Below are 23,147 nucleotides of genomic sequence, written 5' to 3'. Positions count from 1 at the left end.
CTCCAGTCAAAAGACACAGTGGCAGATTGGAGAAAAAAACAAGAGCTGACAATATGCTGCCTACAAGAGACCCACTTTAGAGCAAAGGACACACATAGATTGGAAGTGAGGGGATGGAAAAAGATATTTCATGCAAATGGAAATGACAAGAAAGTGGGGATTGCAATACTCATATCAGACAAAATAGACTTTAAAACAAAGGCTATAAAGAAAGATAAAGAAGGACACTATATAATGATATAAGGATCAATACAAGGAGAGGGTATGACACTCATCAACATATATGCACCCAATATAGGAGCACCCAAATACATAAAATAAATACTAACAGACATAAAGGGAGAAATTGATGGGAATACAATAATGGTAGGAGATTTTAACACCCTACTCACATCAATGGACAGATCTTTGAGACAGAAAATCAATAAGGCAACAGAGATCCTAAATGATTCAATAGAACAGTTAGACTTAGTTGATATTTTCAAGACATTGCATCCCAAATAAAGCAGAATACACATTCTTTTCAAGTGCACATGGAACATTCTCTAGGATTGACCACATACTAGGGCACAAAACAAGTCTCAACAAATTTAAAAGTATAGAAGTTATTTCAAGCATCTTTTCTGACCACAATGGCATGAAATTAGAAATCAACCACAGAAAAAGAAACTAGAAAAAAAAACAATTACATGGAGACTAAGCAACATACTACAGAAAAACCAGTGGGTCAATAATGAAATCAAAGAAGAAATTTAAAAATACCTTGAGGCAAATGACAAAACACAACCATACAAAATTTATGGGATGCAGCAAAAGCAGTTCTTAGAGGGAAGTTCATAGAGATAAGAAAAATCTCAAATAAACAACCTAACCCACCATCTAAAAGAATGAGAAATAGAACAAACAAACCTAAAGTCAGCAGAAGGAAGGAGATAATAAAGATCAGAGAGGAAATAAATAGAGATTTTTAAAACAATAGAAAAAATCAATAATACCAAGAACTGCTTCTTTGAAAGAGTAAACAAAATTGACAAACCTCGGGACTTCCCTGGTGGCGCAGTGGTTAAGAATCCGCCTGCCAATGCAGGGGACACAGGTTCAAGCCCTGGTCCGGGGAGATCCCACGTGCCGCAGAACAACTAAACCCCTGTGCCACAGTGACTGAGCCTGCACTCTAGAGCCCGTGAGCCACAACTACTGAGCCCATGTGCCACAACTACTGAAGCCTGTGCACCTAGAACCCGTGCTCTGCAACAAGAGAAGCCACCGCAATGAGAAGCCCATGCACCGCAACGAAGAGTAGCCCCCACTCACCACAACTAGAGAAAGCCTGCGTGGAGCAACGAACACCCAATGCAGCCAAAAATAAAAATTAATTAATTAATTAATTTAAAAAATTGGCAAACCTCTGGCCAGAGTCACCAAGAAGAAAAGAGAGAAGACCCAAATAAACAAAACAAGAAATGAAAGAGGAGAAATCACAACACATACCACAGAAATACCAATATAATTCTTATCATCTGCAATGCCATGGTTGATTTATACATGTAAACAAATGTAAATTAAGTCTTTCATTTGAGTATGCTGTGTTATATATGCAGGTGTGGAATGTTTGTAATTTCACAGGCTTATCTTTCTCCTTTATTGTATATCACTTAAATATAATTTGCTCTTTTTAGTACTTTTGCAAAACACATTTCAGATTTTTAATGTATTCACTAAACGTTTGAATTGAATTATATTTTGAGTTCTTACAGGAATTCTCATGTCAGTTTATCACATAAATATATACCAAATATTAAAGTATTCTAATGCTCTTTCTATTATACAACTATAAAATTGAAATAATTGTAAATTTCTTTTTACAAATTCATTGTTAGATTGTACAGTGACTTACAGAAAATAGACTGTAATGTTTTTTCTTTTTCTCCATAGGCTTGGGAAACAGTGAGGCTAGAGTACATGGAAGGTCCCACCATTATTTCTTCATATAGGCAAAAGCTAACCAACTATTTCACCATGCAGCTAAGGTATTGTAAATGTCCATGTTGTTTTTCTGTAGCTTCTGCAACACGCTCTACCTCTGTGTCCTTATTTCTCTTTCTTGCGTAACTTAATGTATAAAAATTTCCTTATGATTTTAAAAGGTTAAGCCCTCTCCTATTCTGTTAATGCCAAAAGAACAAAAGATGATTATGTAAGTCAGTCTTTTAATATTATGCTGAAGATTTAAACTTAAGTGATATCAATGCAGGATCATTTTATTATTTTTATTTTATTCTAGTTAAATGGTTTAAGTAGTTTAAAAATATGTGTGTGTCTGTTTATATCTGTGTGTGTATATTTGTGTCTATTGATTTTTTTTTTAATAGTTCAATTTTAGGAAAATAAACTTTAGAGTTTGGTCAGTGGTCCTGAATATCACTTTATTTTCATAGTTAGATTGGTCAAGTTTCTGACTTTGACCTAGTTTTCTCAGCATTAGATTATACTCAGAGTCAGGGATATATCTCAAATGTCTCTTTCCTCCTTTAGCATTTGTCTGTAGCCTTTTGAAGTGATCTCATTGTAGCAATGTATTATTGAATGTTGTCCCTTCTCTTCTAATAGTCAGGACCGAGTGACTTGGAGGAGTGCAGATGAACTGCCTTGGCTATTCCAGCAGCAGGGAAGTAAACAGAAGCTGCACGATTGCCTTCTTAACCTCTTTGTGTCTCAAAACCTCTATAAAAGGTAAGAAACTTATTTGTAGGACATCTTTTCCCAGAAAAACAGATTTAAACAGTTGTTCAGTGTAACAAAGAAAAATGGCATTCTTCATTTAAAAATTAGTCCAGTTTCAGTGGTAACTGAAGTATAAAACGGTGTGGGAGAAATTTTAATACAATTTGCAAATTGCCACAACATCTACTTTTTCCAAGAGGTAAACAAGAAAGATAGAGTATTGCAGTTTTCATAAAATCAGACCTGGAACGCTCTTGAGATAGCTTTGTATCTTAATCTTTCACTGAAGCAGGTTTAAATCCAGACCACCCAGAGAGGCGGTTCATGATGTCTGCCTCTCAGGGTATTCAAATATTTCATAGTATAGCCTTCAAAACAGACTCGGCTCTACAGAGGATCTGGCTGGTGTCAGAATTTAAAGAAAGGATTACCCTTTTTCATAAATGTCTTTTTTTTTTAAAGTTTTTATTTTGTCTTTTTGTCTTTGCCCTATGGCATGTGGGATCTTATTTCCCCGACCAGGGATTGAACCCATGACCCCTGCGGTGGAAGCACCGAGTCTTAACCACTGGACCACCAGGGAAGTCCTTCATAAATGTCTTATTGTCTCTTCTGGTGTGTTTGAATTTGCCTCTGGCAGAACCACCTTTTTATGAGACAACCTTCTGACCTCTAAGCCCTACGACGGGGTTTTTCTGTCTCACCTGGAAATTTACTCACTTCTCATAATTTAGATGCATAATTTGTTTTGCTTCTTAGTGAACTCTCTCAAATTTCTTTGTTACACCTTATAGATTATTTCTGATCTCCATCCCAGTTTTTCATGATTTTATTTGAAATCAGATTCATCCTTTAGTTTACCAGCTCTCCCATCCTACTTAATACCATCAACAGATGAATAAGCTTACTTTTATCATTCAATTCCTTGATGAAAATACAAAGCAGATATTCTGACAGTTTGCCTGTGTTTCATTAGTTTCTTCTGTTCTGATTTCTATCATTTAAAATAATTTTTGGGTGAACTCAGCAGTTGACTGCATATCATGAAATGTCTAAACAGGATTATGATAGGTTTCCATTGGTGAGTAACCATAATGATATTAATGGTAGCAGCCAACACTATGGAGTACTTGCTACAGGCCATAATCTCCTTACAGTAACACCTGAAGCAGGTGGTGTCGGTGTGCCCCTTCTGCAGATGAGGATGATGAGGTGTAAGAGAGCACACAGCTAGACTGCTGTGGACTCAGATGGCAGTCCCAGTCTACACCCTTACTTCACTACACTGGACTAGCCTACTAATAAACTATCAATAGCTTGATATGAATTGTGGCATCTTCACTCAATAGTGGGGTTTAAAGTTTCTTTTTCATTAAATTACTGTTATTTGTTGCAACAGAGGACACTTTGCTGAGTTGCTGAGTTACTGGCAGTTTGTTGGTAAAGACAAAAGCGCGATGGCAGCAGAATACTTTGATTCATTGAAGCAGTATGAGAAAAACTGTGAAGGCGAGGAGAGCATGATTTGCTTAGCTGACCTTTATGAAACCCTGGGGCGATTTCTCAAGGATCTAGGCCTTCTCAGCCAGGTAACTTCAGCAGGTAGTTAGAGACTGTGTGGGTTTTCATGTTTACTCTTCTCTCCTTCCTAGGAGTTAATGCAGCTTTTATTTGTTGTGCTAATCAGATCTTACAGCATTTCACTCACTTTAATTGGCCTTTAACCTTTTTCTTCCCCCAGGCTGTGGTGCCTTTGCAGAGGTCTCTAGAAATTCGAGAAACAGCTTTAGATCCAGATCACCCACAAGTAGCTCAGTCCCTCCACCAACTAGCGAGTGTGTACGTGCAGTGGAAGAAGTTTGGCAATGCTGAACAGCTATATAAACAGGCATTGGAAATCTCAGAAAATGCCTATGGTGCGGACCATCCACATATTGCTCGCGAACTTGAAGCACTTGCAACTTTGTACCAGAAACAAAATAAGTAAGATTTCAATTGGTAATTCTCTGGTTTTATGACAGGGAGTTACAGTTCTTAATGTACTTGTGTGGGAGGCTTTGTTTTGTGGCTGTGTATTTTTCCTTGTCCCATATTTTCCTTATCCTATATTCTTTTGAATCCACCATGTTCAAATATTATTCTTGGTCTGGGGGGTGAACAAAAAAGTAGAACTACAAGATTCATCTCTATTTCAAGATGTGCAAAGGATAGAGCATGGACTTTGGAGTCATATAGTTGGGTTTGAAACCGGGCTTCTTCGCTAACTCTGTAATATTGAGTGTACTACTAATACAGGGGGCAGCAAACTGTCGCCCACATGCCAAGTCCAGAAGGTCCCCTGTTTGGGACGTAGAGTTGTAGTGTAATACAGCCACATTTTTTTCATTTACATATTGTCTGTGGTTGCTTCCATGCTTCAACAGCAGTTTTGTAGTTGCAACAGTGACCACGGGACCCACAAAGCCTAAAATGTTTACTATCTAGCCCTTTACAGAAGAAGTTTGCTGATCCCTAGTATAATAAGCCCTCTGAATGATATCTCTTCCTCTATCTGAAATCATTTGTTTTGCTCAATCATAAGTGATACATATTGGAATTTTTTCTTTTAACTTCTAGAAGTATTTCACACAGATTTTGTGTGATTTTCACATTTCTATTTGACAAAAAATTAACCTGTGTGGAAGCTGATATAGCAAACTAAAGTTTTGGATTTTCATTTAGTTAGATCACCCTTTAGAGATTCAAAATGAGTTTAATCAGTTAAAACCAGTTAAATGTCAGCTACTTGGAGGACTAGATTTGTTTTGTTAGATTTTGTTTTATGAAAGTTTTTGTTAAAGATTTTTAATTCCATATGACTATCACTTCTAGAAATAATGCTTTATTTAATTAGCCAAAAACACTTTACACTGTTGGTTTCATTTCACTGAAGTATGACACTTTGGACATATGTTTCTTTCGTTTGACTTTTTTTTTTTTTTTTTTAAGATATGAACAAGCTGAACATTTTAGAAAAAAATCTTTTAAAATTCGTCAGAAAGCTACAAGGAGAAAAGGCAACTTGGTAATGAGAGATTTCTTTTGTGTTGTGTTTTGAACGAAAAGGAAAAGAACATCTCTGAATATCATAATGTAGATGCATAAACCTCACATATTTAAGAACTTTAGATTTTAAAGTGACTTCTACGGAAGTACTGATTAACATTTTCTTATTTATAATACATGTTTAAATATTAGTATCACTGAGAAGTACAAATTAGTAGACTTTTAAAAAGTGGAACTATGTATTGTGGTAATCGTTTTACACTACAAACATATCATGTTTTACACTTTAAACTTACACAATGTTATACGTCAATTATATCTCAATAAATCTGGGGAATTTTTTTTTTTATTTTTAAAAAGTAGAACTATTCAGTTCATTTAAAGGTTAGATTTTAGAAGATGGACTTAAAAGTTGTTTCAATTCTTTAAAGGGTTGGAAAACAGAATAAAAGAAATTTAGTAAACATTTTATGTTAGATTCAAATGCCAAGAAATTATTACCCTTGAGTGCAAAAAATTTTTCATTTTTCTAAGCTGCTAATAAAATCTAAATATAGCATATTTGTTTGTTTTAACTTAAAATGCTATGTGCAATTTTTTAAATTGAAATATATTTGACATCTAACATTGTATAAATTTAAGATGTACAACATGTTTATCAGATGCATTTATGTATTATAATATGATTATTACCATAGCGTTATCTAACACCTCTATCACATCACATAATTATCATTTCTTTTTTGTGGTGGGAATAATTAAGCTCTAGTCTCTTAGCAAGTTTGATGATTTTAATACAGTATTTTTGCTTATATTCGCTATGCTGTACATTTGAGCTCCAGGACTTACTTGTCTTCTAGTTGCAAGTGCTATGTGCAATTTTAAGTACCTGATATTTAAATGTTTAGTAATAGGGTTAATAAGTATATGCATATTAATTCTGTTTCCTAATATTTTTGAAGCACTTTGGGATTCAGTTCATTTTGCTAAAATAATCTCATAATTATTTTCACAAAATAGTTTTTTAATGAATTTAAGAATGTGACGCTACATGGAAGTATATATGTTTTCATAAATCATTAGATTAATTCAGTATGATACTTAAAGTAATTGTAATCTACTTTAAAGGGAAAAAAAGGAGAAAGGGTTTTTTCAGAACCCTAGTATATTGCTTCAGAATCAAAGATTGCACTTACTTGGTGATTGTTGTGAATTTCTTGTGTTTGCTCCAGTATGGATTTGCCCTTTTACGTAGACGGGCCCTACAGTTAGAAGAGCTCACATTAGGTAAGGATACACCTGACAATGCTCGGACCCTCAATGAACTGGGTGTGCTCTACTATCTTCAGAACAACCTGGAGTGAGTACCATGGTGTTAATAATGAAAACAGGTATCCATTTTGTCTCTTAGATACAAAGCTCTTTTACATTTCTATCAAGCTAAGCTAGAAAAAATTGATAGAAACCATGCCAAATTTCATGTATGATATGTTATGAACATGGCCACACTTAACAAGGACCATGACATTTTCTCTACTGTTTCCTTTCACATTGTTTCTTTAGTAACTAAAAAGTTATTCTCTAGCTTCCCTAGTATGTTTTATACGTTTATGAAAAGTGAGTTTGTGTAGATATTGTACATAAGATCTCACATAAGAACAAACTTGGGACTAAAGAATGTAGGTGGCTGCTAGTTTTATTCTTCAGTTTATTTGAGCATAAAGACTCACAAAGGCATTAATATTTATGAGAAAGAGGTGTTTTTGGACTTCTTTGTATGTCAGACAAATATAACAAATTTGACACTTTGGATACCAGAAAAACACAACAAATATTTAGCCCACTTCACAAAGGGTTCTTTTATTAAAAATTATTTAGTACTACAAAGGGAGAAAGAAAGAATACCAAAATGTTTTGAGTTTGGCCTAGTAATTTTTAAGATATAAAAAATTTGTTTTGGAAACTATTTATGGGTTTGTCTTTTAGAAGTGAAGTGGAGGATTGAGACAATCGTCCAGATACTTTAGTCTTTCACACTATCAGGAAAGCATTTTTAGTTTTTGGAAAAGGGCAGGAAGAGATGAGGGGGTGGGAAAGAGGGGGAGAGGATTTTGAGCTGAATCCTTCATTTTAACTATCTTGGATTTAAGAATAAAAGTGCTTCAGTTCTCCCCCTAACTATGGCTAGGGATTCTCACTTCTAGAGAATAAATTGTTTAAACCATTTGTGCCTTTTGTTCATAGAACAGCTGACCAGTTTCTGAAGCGTTCCTTGGAGATGAGAGAGCGAGTTCTAGGACCAGATCACCCTGACTGTGCCCAGTCTTTGAATAATCTAGCGGCTCTATGCAATGAAAAGAAACAGTATGATAAAGCAGAAGAACTTTATGAAAGAGCCTTAGACATTCGGAGACGAGCATTAGCTCCTGATCACCCTTCTTTGGCTTATACAGTGAAGCATCTTGCAGTCTTGTATAAGAAAATGGTAAGTAATCCTTGGCATGCCTACATGTGTTTTATAATATACCAATTAAGCCATAATTGCTATTAGCAAAATAATTTATCTTCTGATGGATAGATTATTTCTATGAGCTTTTAAATCATAGTGATTTAGTTTTTCAACAAGTAACTGAGTAGAACATTTAAAAATATTATTTCATCAAAGATGACACAAACAGATGGAGAGATATACCATGTACTTGGATGGGAAGAATCAATATTGTGAAAATGACTATACTACCCAAAGCAATCTACAGATTCAGTGCAATCCCTGTTAAATTACCAATGGCATTTTCACAGAATTAGAACAAAAATTTTACAATTTGTATGGAGACACAAAGGACCCCGAATAACCAAAGCAATCTTGAGAAAGAAAACTGGAGCTGGAGAAATCAGGCTCCCTGACTTCAGACTATACTACAAAGCTACAGTAATCAGGACAGTATGATACTGGCACAAAAACAGAAATATAGATCAATGGAACAGGATAGAAAGCCCAGAGATAAACCCACACACCTATGGTCACCTAATCTATGACAAAGGAGGCAAGAATATACAATGGAGAAAAGACAGCCTCTTCAGTAAGTGGTGCTGGGAAAACTGGACAGCTACCTGTAAAAGAATGAAGTTAGAACACTCCCTTACACCATACACAAAAATAAACTCAAAATGGGTTAAAGACCTAAATGTAAGGCCGGACACTATAAAACTCTTAGAGGAAAACATAGAACATTCTTTGACATAAATTGCAGCAAGATCTTTTATGATCCACCTCCTAGATTAATGAAAATAAAAACAAAAATAAACAAATGGGACCTGATTAAACTTAAAAGCTTTTGCACAGCAAAGGAAACCATAACAAAACAAAAAGACAACCCTCAGAATGGGAGAAAATATTTGCAAACAAAGCAAATGACAAGGGATTAATCTCCAAAATATACAGATAGCTCATGCAGCTCAATATCAAAAAAACAAACAACCCAATCAAAAAATGGACAGAAGACCTAAGTAGACATTTCTCCAAAGAAGACATACAGATGGTCAACAAACACATGAAAAGATGCTCAACATCACTAATTATTAGAGAAATGCATATCAAAACTACAATGAGGCATCACCTCACACAGGTCAGAATGGCCATCATCAAAAAGTCTACAAACAACAAATGCTGGAGAGGGTGTGGAGAAAAGGGAACCCTCTTGCACTGTTGGTGGGAATGTAAATTGGTACAGCCACTATGGAGAACAGTATGGAGGTTCCTTAAAAAACTAAAAATACAACTACCATATGACCCAGCAATCCCACTCCTGGGCATATATCCAGAGCAAACAATAATTCGAAAGGAGGCATGCACCCCAATGTTCATTGCAGCACTATTTACAATAGCCAGGACACGGAAGCAACCTAAATGCCCATCGACAGAGGAATGGGTAAAGAAGATGTGGTACATATATATAATGGAATATTACTCAGCCACAAAAAGGAATGAAATAGTGCCATTTGTAGAGATGTGGATGGACCTAGAGATTGTCATACAGAGTGAAGTAAGTTGGAAAGAGAAAAACAAATATCGTATAATACAGCTTTTATGTGGAATCTAGAAAAATGGTACAGATGAACTTACTGGCAAAGCAGAAATAGAGGCACAGATGTAGAGAATAAACTTACAGTTACCAAGGGGGGAAGGGGAGGGTGGGACAAATTGGGAGATTGGGATTGACATATATACACTACTATGTATAAAATAGGTAACTAATGAGAACCTACTGTTTAGCACAGGGAACCCTACTCAGTGATCTGTGGTGACCTAAATGGGAAGGAAGTCTAAAAAAGAGGGGATATATGTATATGTATAACTGATTCACTTTGCTGTACAGCAGAAACTAACACAACATTGTAAAGCAACTATACTCCAATAAAAATTAATTTAAAAAAATAAAAATATTATTTCAGACTTAACTGGTTTCGTTTTTAAAAATACATTCTAAATACAAATGCATTTGTCAGCACTCTAATTGGAACTTATTCTTCTATTACATTTCAGAAGTTCTAAAATTCAACCAGGATTAGGTTTGCTGTGTTAAGCTACCAGAAACATAACGAATCACCCAATTGTTAGGGCTGAAGGAGGAGTCTGTTGTAGCTGGTTAAATGACCATTTTAATTTCATTCTTTCTTTTCTTTGCTTGCAATTAAATGTAACCTTTCTTTACCATAGGGTTCTAGCCTGAGTGATATTTGGAGTGTTTATAGCTGCTCTCAAAAAAAAAAAAAGGAGAAGAAAGAGAAGCAGAGAAGTCTGCTTTCATTTAGCACAGTTACAGAGTTAGACTGTATTTAGACTTTGTTTGTAGGACCCTTGCTGGTCCTCCTGGTGCTGAAGTTGATGTTTTAGTATGAAGGATCCATACTTGCTATTTCTGCCTAACTTTCAAGTAAAAGAGAAATAATTAGAATAATCTGGAAAGGATTTGGTGGAAAACAAGTTTTTATTTTGATGCTATCTCTAAATTATGTATAGTAGCAAACATACTTTTTACTTCATCAGAAATAGTAATAATGGGTGATACTAAAGGACTTTCTGAGTTATCAAAGAAAATGTTTTCATATTCAATGTAGCTGTACTTACATGTTCTATTAGATGTCAGTTATCTATAAACTTAACCATTAAACTGGGAGGAAATGCTTCTGAACTTTTTTCCTCAAAATTACTTTTTAATATAAAATTGTATTTATGGAACAAGCTCTGATCAGAAAGTATTTATTGCTTTAATATTTTTGTTAGATTTCACTTTTGTTTTTTAGGGGAAACTTGACAAAGCTGTACCTTTGTATGAGCTGGCTGTTGAAATCCGGCAGAAATCCTTTGGCCCAAAGCACCCTAGTGTAGCTACTGCCTTGGTGAACTTAGCTGTTCTTTATAGCCAAATGGTAAGTTCCCACACTGTAATTCTTTATAAGTGAATGGTTTTAACGTATGAAATATAGGTAAACATGTATTAGATATGGCACAGTAAAAATAATTAAAGGACATTTAAGGTTATCTACTAATGCTCCCTTTAATACTTGAGAAATTATTGAAGTTATATTTGTAAGATAGTCCCTTCCTCTTAGTGTAAAACACTGAGTGTTTAGTTCATTGCATAGGCTTAGTTTTTTTAAATTCTGGAGACTCCCTACATCTCTATATCTAATATTGTTCTTAAGCTCTATCATTTGCCTGTGATGAGTGAAAAACAGGTATGGTACCCTGTGGGCAAAAACAGGTTTGTGCTTATATAATTGGATTAATGTCATTGGTTACCAAGCTGAGTCTAAAACTGAAGTTTCTGACTTTTTATTATACTGCTTCTCCCATTATTATTCCTAAATTAATCTGTTTATCCACATCTTGTAGGAGGATATTAACTTTTTAAAAGTGCTTACCCAAGTAGGTCAGCTTAGTCTAGAATACCTTAATAGTAATTTCAGAAACGCAGTGTGTTCAAGTGAGCATTGTTTCTTTTTTAATAAGAAAAAACACATTGAGGCCTTGCCGTTATATGAAAGAGCATTAAAGATTTATGAGGACAGCCTGGGTCGGATGCATCCTCGAGTTGGAGAAACATTAAAAAATTTAGCTGTGCTTAGGTAAGAATTTTTCACTTCCCTCATGCAGCCAAAATCCCTTTTAAAACATCTTTGACTCATCATAGAGCACAAAATATTTATTGCTGATATGCTTTTTCTTGTAGTGGGAGGGGTTGTTTTGGGTTGATCTATATACTTCAAGAGATACTGAAGTAATATCCAGAGTGGAATGAAGGTGACATGATCTATTTTGTAGAGGAGTGTGTCATGGCAAATAGTGAAGGACGGTTTACATTTGCATCTAACTGGTTCTAGGGTAATCTGGGCAATTTGCTGTCCTCAAAGCTGATTTACCATTAAGTACATGTTGATTTTTGCATTGTGTTTATCTCAGGATGCTAACTTCCCTTAGCAGTTTCACTGCATCCATTACAACATCGTCTTAATGGTGCCCCTATGAGACACTTAACAGCACAAGACAGAAAGGAGAAGAGTTTGGGTATTCTGTTTTATTGGCCTGCCTGAATGAATGCACTGGAAAAAATGAGCAATTATTCACAACTTGTTTTTCTGTATCCTATAAGGTCATCTAGAATTGTTAAAATGTTATATTCTCATTTTGAGAATTTTTTTTGTCTCAAAGCTATGAAGAAGGGGATTTCGAAAAAGCTGCTGAACTATACAGAAGGGCAATGGAAATAAAAGAAGCAGAAACGTCTCTTTTGGGTGGAAAAGCTCCCTCCCGACATTCATCAAGTGGAGATACGGTTAGCTTAAAAACAACCCATTCTCCTAATGTTTTCCTTCATCAAGGACAAAGGTAATAGCAGCAACTGCAATTCATTGCAAATGCAACTTAGGATAAAATAATTAAGAAACATTTGGAACATTAGAATTTAAAACTTATAAAAATAGTTTTTAAGAAAACTTATTTTTGTGTGATTTAACTGATATTTGTATGAAATTGTATTGGACTACATTGAAGTTTGAGTCATGATTGTTTTTAGTTGTTTAAAAGAATTAATTTTCCTATTGTGTGGGAACCAAGGATGTAGACACATTAGAATCCTAAGATGACGTGAAGAGTTGATCATGGAGAGTAGACTGGTCTCTGTTCTACAAGAGCTGGCAAAGCAGCTAAGACAAGGGGTTCAAGAATTCCGTGATTCTTCTCCTCTCTCAAGTTACTTTAGCCTCATCTTTCCTCATCTTGCTTTTCAGCAGCAGTCTGGCCCAGTTCTCTACCTCAAAGAAAAGTTTCAAGGAGTAAAGGGATAATGTTGACGGAAAGTATGAATTGTCTTCTGTAAAACGAACTAGTAATAGGAATCTCTGACTGCTACATTTTTTTTATTCTACCTTTTCATTCAGCAGATTGGGCCAAGCCCTCTGCTTTCCGTGCTCTCTACACTGTATATTGTTTTTACTGTGTAGAATGTACCTGCACAATCTGAAGTCATTAATGCAGTAACAGGTCAAGCTCTTTGGCATTCTTTGACCTTTCCCAAAATATGGACATGACCTTCTTTCTTAAATGGCTTAAATCTATCTCTTCATTTATCTTGGACTCAACTTAGTTGGCCATTTTATACTGAAAATTAAATATTTTTATAGATTTTATAAATATTGCCAATTTGGGGTAATGTTTTATACCATTTATGTATTTATAGATAAATAAAATCTTCAATATTAATACTTGTAAGATTCCAACATGTATTAATTGTAAAGGTGAAAGATGTAATAACCATATTTTACTGTTTTAGAATAAAAGTGGAATTTCAAGTTCTCTTTTTCCCACTCCAGTTTATATTGGGGTGGCCAAAAGTTTCGTTTGTTTTTTTCCGTAAGATGGATCTAATAACACTTAGTTGTCTTTAACTTCATTCGAAACAATGTTGTTAGATTGTATGTGACAGCTATCATATCATCTGTGTGCATTTTAAAAAAGATTTATCAAAATTGGTGAATTTTTGTGTAGCCATTTTAATATTGAAGATGGAAGAAAAAAAGCAACATTTTCAGCATATTATGCTTTATTATTTCAAGAAAGGTAAAAACGCAACCAAAACGCAAAAAAGGATTTGTGCAGTGTATGGAGAAGGTGCTGTGACTGTTTGAATGTGTCAAAGTGATTTGCGAAGTTTCATGCTGGAGATTTCTCGGTGGACTATGCTCCATGGTTGGGTGGACTATGCTCCACGGTCGGGTAGACCAGTTGAAGTTGATAAGGATCAAATCGAGACATTAACTGAGAACAATCAATCACATTATACCACGCGGGAGATAGCTGACATACTCAAAATACCCAAATCACTGAAAATCATTTGCACCAGCTTGGTTATGTTAATTGCTTTGATGTTTAGGTTCCACATAAGTTAAGTGAAAAAAACCTTCTTAACATATTTTCGCATGTGATTCTCTACCTAAACGTAATGAAAACGTTCCATTTTTAAAACAAATTGTGACAGGCGATGAAAAGTGGATACTGTACAATAATGTGGAATGGAAGAGATTGTGGGGCAAGTGAAATGAACCACCACCAACCGCACCAAAGGCCAATCTTCATCCAAAGAAGGTGATGTTGTGTACATGGTGAGATTGGAAGGGAGTTCTCTATTATGAGCTCCTTCCAGAAAACCAAACAATTAATTCCAACAAGTACTGCTCCCAATTAGACCAACTGAAAGCAGCACTTCATCAAAAGCGTCCAGAATTAGTCAACAGAAAACACATTATCTTCCATCAGAATAACACAAGACTGCATGTTTCTTTGATGACCAGGCAAAAACTGTTATAGCTTGGCTGGGAAGTTCTGATTCATCCACCGTATTCGCCAGACATTGCACCTTCGGATTTCCATTTATTTCAGTCTTTACAAAATTCTCGTAATGGAAAAAATTTCAATTCCCTGGAAGACTGTAGAAGGCACCTGGAACAGTTCTTTCCTCAAAAAGATAAAAAGTTTTGGGAAGATGGAATTATGAAGTTGCCTGAAAAATGGCAGAAGGTAGTGAAACAAAAGGGTGAATATGTTGTTCAATAAAGTTCTTGGTGAAAATGAATAATGTGTCTTTTTTTATAATATAATAATACAAGAGGATTATATTTATATAATTAAGAAAAATGTTGAACATTACAAAAAATACTAGAATGTTGTCAATATTCACTGAGTAGTTTGCTCAACTTGAGCTTCAGTGACTCCGTAGGATTTTGGTTAATGTTCTCTAAGGCTTGGCTACTCAAGGTGGTCTGTGAACCAGGATCATCAGTGCCACCTGGGAGCTTATTAATTCAGACAGCCTCTCCCCAGATTCATATGCACATATGTTTGAGAAACAGTGGTCTAATTCTAAGGCACTAGAGTGGTGACTTAAAAGAAATGAGGTAGGATCTTACAAAATGAGCATCATTCTTCCCCCTTCTGGGAGAAATTCAAGAGGGAAAAAAGAAGATAAATATAACCATAACACATCTTTCTGGTTATGGCCAGCTGTGAAAGGCACAAAGTAATTGAATTTACAAATATACCAGCTGTGAAAAGAACAAAGTAACTGAATTCAAATATACCAGACATTGATTTTAGAATTAATCTTTTAGAGTTTAAAATTTGGTTATTTAGTGGTATAAGAAATTTAACACACTATAAGTAATATATTAAATTTAAATGCCTTAAACTTTAGGAAATAATCTGAGATTAATATTTTAGAAAAACCCTGAAAAAGGAAAAACTAGCAAAAGAATAATACGCATTTTTTTCTTTGTTCCTATAAAATCTGGACTTGAAAAATATACAGAAAGTGAAAACTTATATTATTCTAAGTGACTTTATGGTAAGTTTGTTGGGGGATGATGACTACTTCAAAAGGTTTAAGTTTAAATATAATTTTTAAGACTATATTTTTAAAAAAAGGACTATATTTTGATCTTACTAATTATACTATCAACTCAAATGTTTTCATGTAGAATGCCTAGTTAAAAAGATAAAAATAGCTGAGACAGTCATTTCTTTGTATTTGAGGTACTCAAATAGGATAATTATGTGCGCATTAATATACACCTTTCACAATGAAAAATGTAGCTTTCAGACAATTATAAATCGGAATTGGTAGGCTCCAAACTATGGTAGTTATAATTAATTTTCATTCATTAATACTTTACAGAAAGAAAAATATTAAAAAAAATGTGATGGGGGTGGTCAAAGCTTCATTAATATTGTTAAATGTGTATTGCCTTTTAATAGGTATTCAGGGAGTAATTTTACATAAAGAAACCCATACTACATTATTTTTTTTTTTACTATTTACATAAAACATTTGAGTAGTACCACAAATTAACTTCCCACTAACAATTAAAAAGGGATTAAAGTTGTCACTCCCTCTTGTGAGAGCACCAGAATCACAACTGTCTGCTGGACAATCATTGACAGGAAGACCCTGGACTTCACCAAGGAGGATACCCCACGTCCAAGGACAGAGGAGAAGCCACAGTGAGACGGTAGGAGGGGCGCAATCAGAGTAAAATCTAATCCCATAACTGCTGGGTGGGTGACTCACAGACTGGCGAACACTTATACCACAGAAGTCCACCCACTGGAGTGAAGGTTCTGAGCCCAACGTCAGGCTTCCCAACCTGGGGGTCCGGCAACGGGAGGAGGAATTCCTAGAGAATCAGACTTTGAAGCCTAGTGGGAATTGATTGCAGGACTTTGACAGGACTGGGGGAAACGGAGACCCCACTCTTGGAGGGCACACACAAAGTAGTGTGCGCATCGGGATCCAGGGGAAGGAGCAGTGACCCCGGGGGAGACTGAACCAGACCTACCTGCTGGTGTTGGAGGGTCTCCTGCAGAGGCGGGGGGTGGCTCTGTTTCACTGTGGGGACAAGGATTCTGGCAGCGGAGGTTCTGGGAAGTGCTCCTTGGCGTGAGCCCTCCCAGAGTCTGCCATTAACCCCACCAAAGAGCCCAGGTAGGCTCCAGTGTTGGGTTGCCTCAGGCCAAACAACCAACAGGGAGGGAACCCAGCCCCACCCATCAAAAGTCAAGTGGATTAAAGTTTTACTGAGCTCTGACCGCCACAGCAACAGTCAGCTCTACCCACCACCAGAGCCTCCCATCAAGCCTCTTAGATAGCCTCAACCACCAGAGGGCAGACAGCAGAAGCAAGAAAAACTACAATCCTGCAGCCTGTGGACCAAAAACCACAGTTACAGAAAGATAGACAAGATGAAAAGGCAGAGGGCTATGTACCAGATGAAGGAACAAGAAAAAACCCCAGAAAAACAATTAAATGAAGTGGAGATAGGCAACCTTCCAGAAAAAGAATTCAGAATAATGATAGTGAAGATGATCCAGGACCTCGGAATAAGAATGGAGGCAAAGATTGAGAAGATGCAAGAAATGATTAACAAAGACCTAGAAGAATTAAAGAACAAACAAACAGAGATGACCAATACAATAACTGAAATGAAAACTACACTAGAAGGAATCAATAGCAGAATAACTGAGGCAGAAGAACGGATAAGTGACCTGGAAGACAGAATGGTGGAATTCACTGCTGCAGAACAGAATAAAGAAAAAAGAATGAAAAGAAATGAAGACAGCTTAAGAGACCTCTGGGACAACATTAAACGAAACAACATTCGCATTATAGGGGTCCCAGAAGGTGAAGAGAGAGAGAAAGGACCAGAGAAAATATTTGAAGAGATTATAGTCGAAAACTTCCCTAACATGGGAAAGGAAATAGCCACCCAAGTCCAGGAAGCGCAGAGAGTCCCATACAGGATAAACCCAAGGAGAAACACGCCGAGACACATAGTAATCAAAGTGGCAAAAATTAAACACAAAGAAAAATTATTGAAAGCAGCAAGGGAAAAACGACAAATAACATACAAGGGAACTCCCATAAGGTTAACAGCTGATTTCTCAGCAGAAACTCTGCAAGCCAGAAGGGAGTGGCATGATATACTTAAAGTGATGAAAGGGAAGAACCTACAACCAAGATTACTCTACCCGGCAAGGATCTCATTTAGATTTGATGGAGAAATCAAAAGCTTTACAGACAAGCAAAAGCTAAGAGAATTCAGCACCACCAAACCAGCTCTACAACAAATGCTAAAGGAACTTCTCTAAGTGGGAAACACAAGAGAAGTAAAGGACCTACAAAAACAAACCCAAAACAATTAAGAAAATGGTCATAGGAACATACCTATCGATAATTACCTTAAACGTGAATGGATTAAATGCCCTAACCAAAAGACATAGACTGGCTGAATGGATACAAAAACAAGACCCATATATATGCTGTCTACAAGAGACCCACTTTAGACCTAGGGACACATACAGACTGAAAGTGAGGGGATGGAAAAAGATATTCCATGCAAATGGAAATCAAAAGAAAGCAGGAGTAGCTATACTCCTATCAGATAAAATAGACTTTAAAATAAAGAATGTTACAAGAGACAAGGAAGGACACTACATAATGATCAAGGGATCATCCAAGAAGAAGATATAACAATTATAAATATATATGCACCCAACATAGGAGCACCTCAATACATAAGGCAACTGCTAACAGCTATAAAAGAGGAAATTGACAGTAACACAGTCATAGTGGGGGACTATAACACCTCACTTACACCAATGGACAGATCATCCAAAATGAAAATAAATAAGGAAACAGAAGCTTTAAATGACACAATAGACCAGATAGATTTAATTGATATATATAGGACATTCCATCCAAAAACAGCAGATTACACGTTCTTCTCAAGTGCGCAAGGAACATTCTCCAGGATAGATCACATCTTGGGTCACAAATCAAGCCTCAGTAAATTTAAGAAAATTGAAATCATATCAAGCATCTTTTCTGACCACAACGCTATGAGATTAGAAATGAATTACAGGGAAAAAAACGTAAAAAAGACAAACACATGGAGGCTAAACAATACGTTACTAAATAACCAAGAGATCACTGAAGAAATCAAAGAGGAAATCAAAAAATACCTAGAGACAAATGACAATGAAAACATGACGACCCAAAACGTATGGGATGCAGCGAAAGCAGTTCTAAGAGGGAAGTTTATAGCTATACAAGCCTACATAAAGAAACAAGAAAAATCTCAAGTAAACAATCTAAGCTTACACCTAAAGAAACTAGAGAAAGAAGAACAAACAAAACCCAAAGTTAGCAGAAGGAAAGAAATCATAAAGATCAGAGCAGAAATAAATGAAATAGAAACAAAGAAAACAATAGCAAAGATCAATAAAACTAAAAGTTGGTTCTTTGAGAAGATAAACAAAATTGATAAGCCATTAGCCAGACTCAACAAGAAAAAGAGGGAGAGGACTCAAATCAATAAAATTAGAAATGAAAAAGGAGAAGTTACAACAGACACTGAAGAAATACAAAGCATCCTAAGAGACTACTACAAGCAACTTTATGCCAATAAAATGGACAACCTCGAAGAAATGGACAAATTTTTAGAAAGGTATAACCTTCCAAGACTGAACCAGGAAGAAACAGAAAATATGAACAGACCAGTCACAAGTAATGAAATTGAAACTGTGATTAAAAATCTTCCAACAAACAAAAGTCCAGGACCAGATGGCTTCACAGGTGAATTCTATCAAACATTTAGAGAAGAGCTAACACCCATCCTTCTCAAACTCTTCCAAAAAATTGCAGAGGAAGGAACACTCCCAAACTCATTCTATGAGGCCACCATCACCCTGATACCAAAACCAGACAAACACACTACAAAAAAAGAAAATTACAGACCAATATCACTGATGAATATAGATGCAAAAATCCTCAACAAAACACTAGCAAACAGAATCCAACAACACATTAAAAGGATCATACACCACGATCAAGTGGGATTTATCCCAGGGATGCAAGGATTCTTCAATATACGCAAATCAATCAATGTGATACACCATATTAACAAATTGAAGAATAAAAACCATATGATCATCTCAATAGATGCAGAAAAAGCTTTCGACAAAATTCAACACCCATTTATGATAAAAACTCTCCAGAAAGTGGGCATAGAGGGAACCTACCTCAACATAATAAAGGCCATATATGACAAACCCACAGCAAACATCATTCTCAATGGTGAAAAACTGAAAGCATTTCCTCTAAGATCAGGAACGAGACAAGGATGTCCACTCTCACCACTATTATTCAACATAGTTCTGGAAGTCCTAGCCACGGCAATCAGAGAAGAAAAAGAAATAAAAGGAATACAAATTGGAAAAGAAGAAGTAAAACTGTCACTGTTTGCAGATGACATGATACTATACATAGAGAATCCTAAAAGTGCCACCAGAAAACTGCTAGAGCTAATTAATGAATATGGTAAAGTTGCAGGATACAAAATTAATGCACAGAAATCTCTTGCATTCCTATACACTAATGATGAAAAATCTGAAAGAGAAATTATGGAAACACTCCCATTTACCATTGCAACAAAAAGAATAAAATACCTAGGAATAAACCTACCTAGGGAGACAAAAGACCTGTATGCAGAAAACTATAAGACACTGATGAAAGAAATTAAAGATGATACCAACAGATGGAGAGATATACCATGTTCTTGGATTGGAAGAATCAACATTGTGAAAATGAGTATACTACCCAAAGCAATCTACAGATTCAATGCAATCCCTATCAAATTACCAATGGCATTTTTTACGGAGCTAGAACAAATCATCTTAAAATCTGTATGGAGACACAAAAGACCCCGAATAGCGAAAGCAGTCTTGAGGCAAAAAAGTGGAGCTGGAGGAATCCGACTCCCTGACTTCAGACTATACTACAAAGCTACAGTAATCAAGACAATATGGTACTGGCACAAAAAAAGAAACATAGATCAATGCAACAAGATAGAAAGCCCAGAGATTAACCCACGCACCTATGGTCAACTAATCTATGACAAAGGAGGCAAAGATATACAATGGAGAAAAGACAGTCTCTTCAATAAGTGGTGCTGGGAAAACTGGATAGCTACATGTAAAAGAATGAAATTAGAATACTCCCTAACACCACACACAAAAATAAACTCAAAATGGATTAGAGACCTAAATATAAGACTGGACACTATAAAACTCTTAGAGGAAAACATAGGAAGAACACTCTTTGACATAAATCACAGCAAGATCTTTTTTGATCCACCTCCTAGAGTAATGGAAATAAAAACAAAAATAAACAAATGGGACCTAATGAAACTTCAAAGCTTTTGCACAGCAAAGGAAACCATAAACAAGACGAAAAGACAACCCTCAGAATGGGAGAAAATATTTGCAAACGAATCAACGGACAAAGGATTAATCTCCAAAATATATAAACAGCTCATTCAGCTCAATATTAAAGAAACAAACACCCCAATCCAAAAATGGGCAGAAGACCTAAATAGACATTTCTCCAAAGAAGACATACAGGCGGCCACGAAGCACATGAAAAGATGCTCAACATCACTAATTATTAGAGAAATGCAAATCAAAACTACAATGAGGTATCACCTCACTCCTGTTAGAATGGGCATCATCAGAAAATCAACAAACAACAAATGCTGGAGAGGGTGGGGAGAAAAGGGAACCCTCTTGCACTGTTGGTGGGAATGTAAATTGATACAGCCACTATGGAGAACAATATGGAGGTTCCTTAAAAAACTAAAAATAGAATTACCATATGACCCAGCAATCCCACTACTGGGCATATACCCAGAGAAAGCCGTAATTCAAAAAGACACATGCACCCAAATGTTCATTGCAGCACTATTTACAATAGCCAGGTCATGGAAGCAACCTAAATGCCCATCAACAGACGAATGGATAAAGAAGTTGTGGTACATATATACAATGGAATATTACTCAGCCATAAAAAGGAACGAAATTGAGTCATTTGTTGAGAAGTGGATGGATCTAGAGACTGTCATACAGAGTGAAGTAAGTCAGAAAGAGAAAAACAAATATCGTATATTAATGCATGTATGTGGAACCTAGAAAAATGGTACAGATGAGCCAGTTTGCAGGGCAGAAGTTGAGACACACATGTAGAGAATGGACATATGGACACCAAGGGGGGAAAACTGCGGTAGGGTGGGGATGGTGGTGTGCTGAATTGGGCAATTGGGATTGACATGTATACACTGATGTGTATAAAATTGATGCCTAATAAGAACCTGCAGTATAAAACAACAAACAAAACAACTAATACTAAACTTTCATTGGGTTATTTGTATGGAAATATGTTAATATAAACGTTTCAGACATTACATGAAATTTCTAAAAATCTTGTATTTGTATGGAAATATGTATGGAAATATGTTAATATAAAGGTTTAAGACATTATATGAAATTTCTAAAAATCTTGTATTTGTATGGAAATATGTATGGAAATATGTTAATATAAATGTTTCAGACATTACATGAAATTTCTAAAAATCTTGTATGTTATGGTATAATGTTATAAGTAATAATCCTAGTTATTACTTTAAAATGTATATCTCAGAAATAACTAATTTTCTTGTCAACTGCATTATTATGAACTTTCATCAAATCTTTAACAGTGGTCATTTTTAAGTCTTTTGTCATTTACAGACAGTTCTGGGTGTACTCTGATGCTTTTGCAAATATGTTCCTATAAAAGGCTTTCATCTTCAAGAAATTCATGGAAAAGACTCTGACAAGTACAGGTTTCTGGTAACTGACTGTACTGCTGAACTGAATGAATAAGCATTTTCAGAACTCTAATGAAAAACTGATGAACTCATAAAAGTGCTAACAAAAGATCAAGATGAAAACAAAATTAATTACATGGGACTGAGTGAACTGATGAGGATGAGTATAATTTTTGTGACTTTCTGTCTGAATTAAAAAAAAAAATCCCACAAGGACTCAGAGGCAAAGAATATACAAATCAATTTTCACTGCAAAGTAAAGGAGCTGTTACAGTGGAGGATTACTGGACTGAATGTCAATATTATGACATAGTATGAGTGTGTTTCATGTTTGGTTATTGCAATCATTGTTGCTTTTGTTGTGGTCATCCATGTACAATGCTTGGTGTCAGTCTACTTATCTCTTGTAAAAATAAAATACAGTGTGTGTGTGTGAAAAAAAAAAAAAAAAAGAAACCCAGAAGATGGTACACCGTCTGATCGGGAAAGGTTTCTAAAACGCAAAAAAAAAAAAAAAAAAAAAAAGGGATTAAAGTTGAACATATTTTTTTTTTACTGTAATTTAGAGCCTTTGTGCTAAGGCAATTTTGGGAGTGTTTCCATCTTTCACACTAGAAACAATAGTG

The 23,147-nt window shown here is 35.6% G+C and overlaps 1 protein-coding gene across 6 annotated transcripts in view; it reads left to right on the top strand.

Moving 5' to 3' along the window:
• Window positions 1-13,416, top strand: part of NPHP3 (nephrocystin 3) — a 42,393-nt gene extending 28,977 nt beyond the window's left edge. For 2 of the 6 annotated variants that reach the window (XM_068545921.1, XM_068545918.1), the window contains 11 exons: window positions 1,936-2,030; window positions 2,611-2,733; window positions 4,124-4,313; window positions 4,466-4,707; window positions 5,713-5,788; window positions 7,002-7,129; window positions 8,014-8,254; window positions 11,074-11,199; window positions 11,783-11,898; window positions 12,482-12,658; window positions 13,060-13,416. In XM_068545921.1, coding sequence (XP_068402022.1) covers window positions 1,936-2,030; window positions 2,611-2,733; window positions 4,124-4,313; window positions 4,466-4,707; window positions 5,713-5,788; window positions 7,002-7,129; window positions 8,014-8,254; window positions 11,074-11,199; window positions 11,783-11,898; window positions 12,482-12,658; window positions 13,060-13,108 — 1,563 coding nt within the window. In that variant the 3' untranslated portion in view covers window positions 13,109-13,416. Of the gene's footprint in view, window positions 1-1,935; window positions 2,031-2,610; window positions 2,734-4,123; window positions 4,314-4,465; window positions 4,708-5,712; window positions 5,789-7,001; window positions 7,130-8,013; window positions 8,255-11,073; window positions 11,200-11,782; window positions 11,899-12,481; window positions 12,663-13,059 lie in introns of those variants that run through there. The other 4 variants (XM_068545919.1, XM_068545920.1, XM_068545922.1 and 1 more) reach the window with 4 other exon arrangements.
• The last annotated feature ends 9,731 nt before the right edge of the window (window positions 13,417-23,147 follow it).

The sequence above is a fragment of the Eschrichtius robustus genome, chromosome 6 (assembly GCF_028021215.1).
Source record: "Eschrichtius robustus isolate mEscRob2 chromosome 6, mEscRob2.pri, whole genome shotgun sequence".
Taxonomy (NCBI): domain Eukaryota; kingdom Metazoa; phylum Chordata; class Mammalia; order Artiodactyla; family Eschrichtiidae; genus Eschrichtius; species Eschrichtius robustus.
Note: the sequence above shows the minus strand (reverse complement) of the source record. Positions and strands in the feature narration are given on the sequence as shown.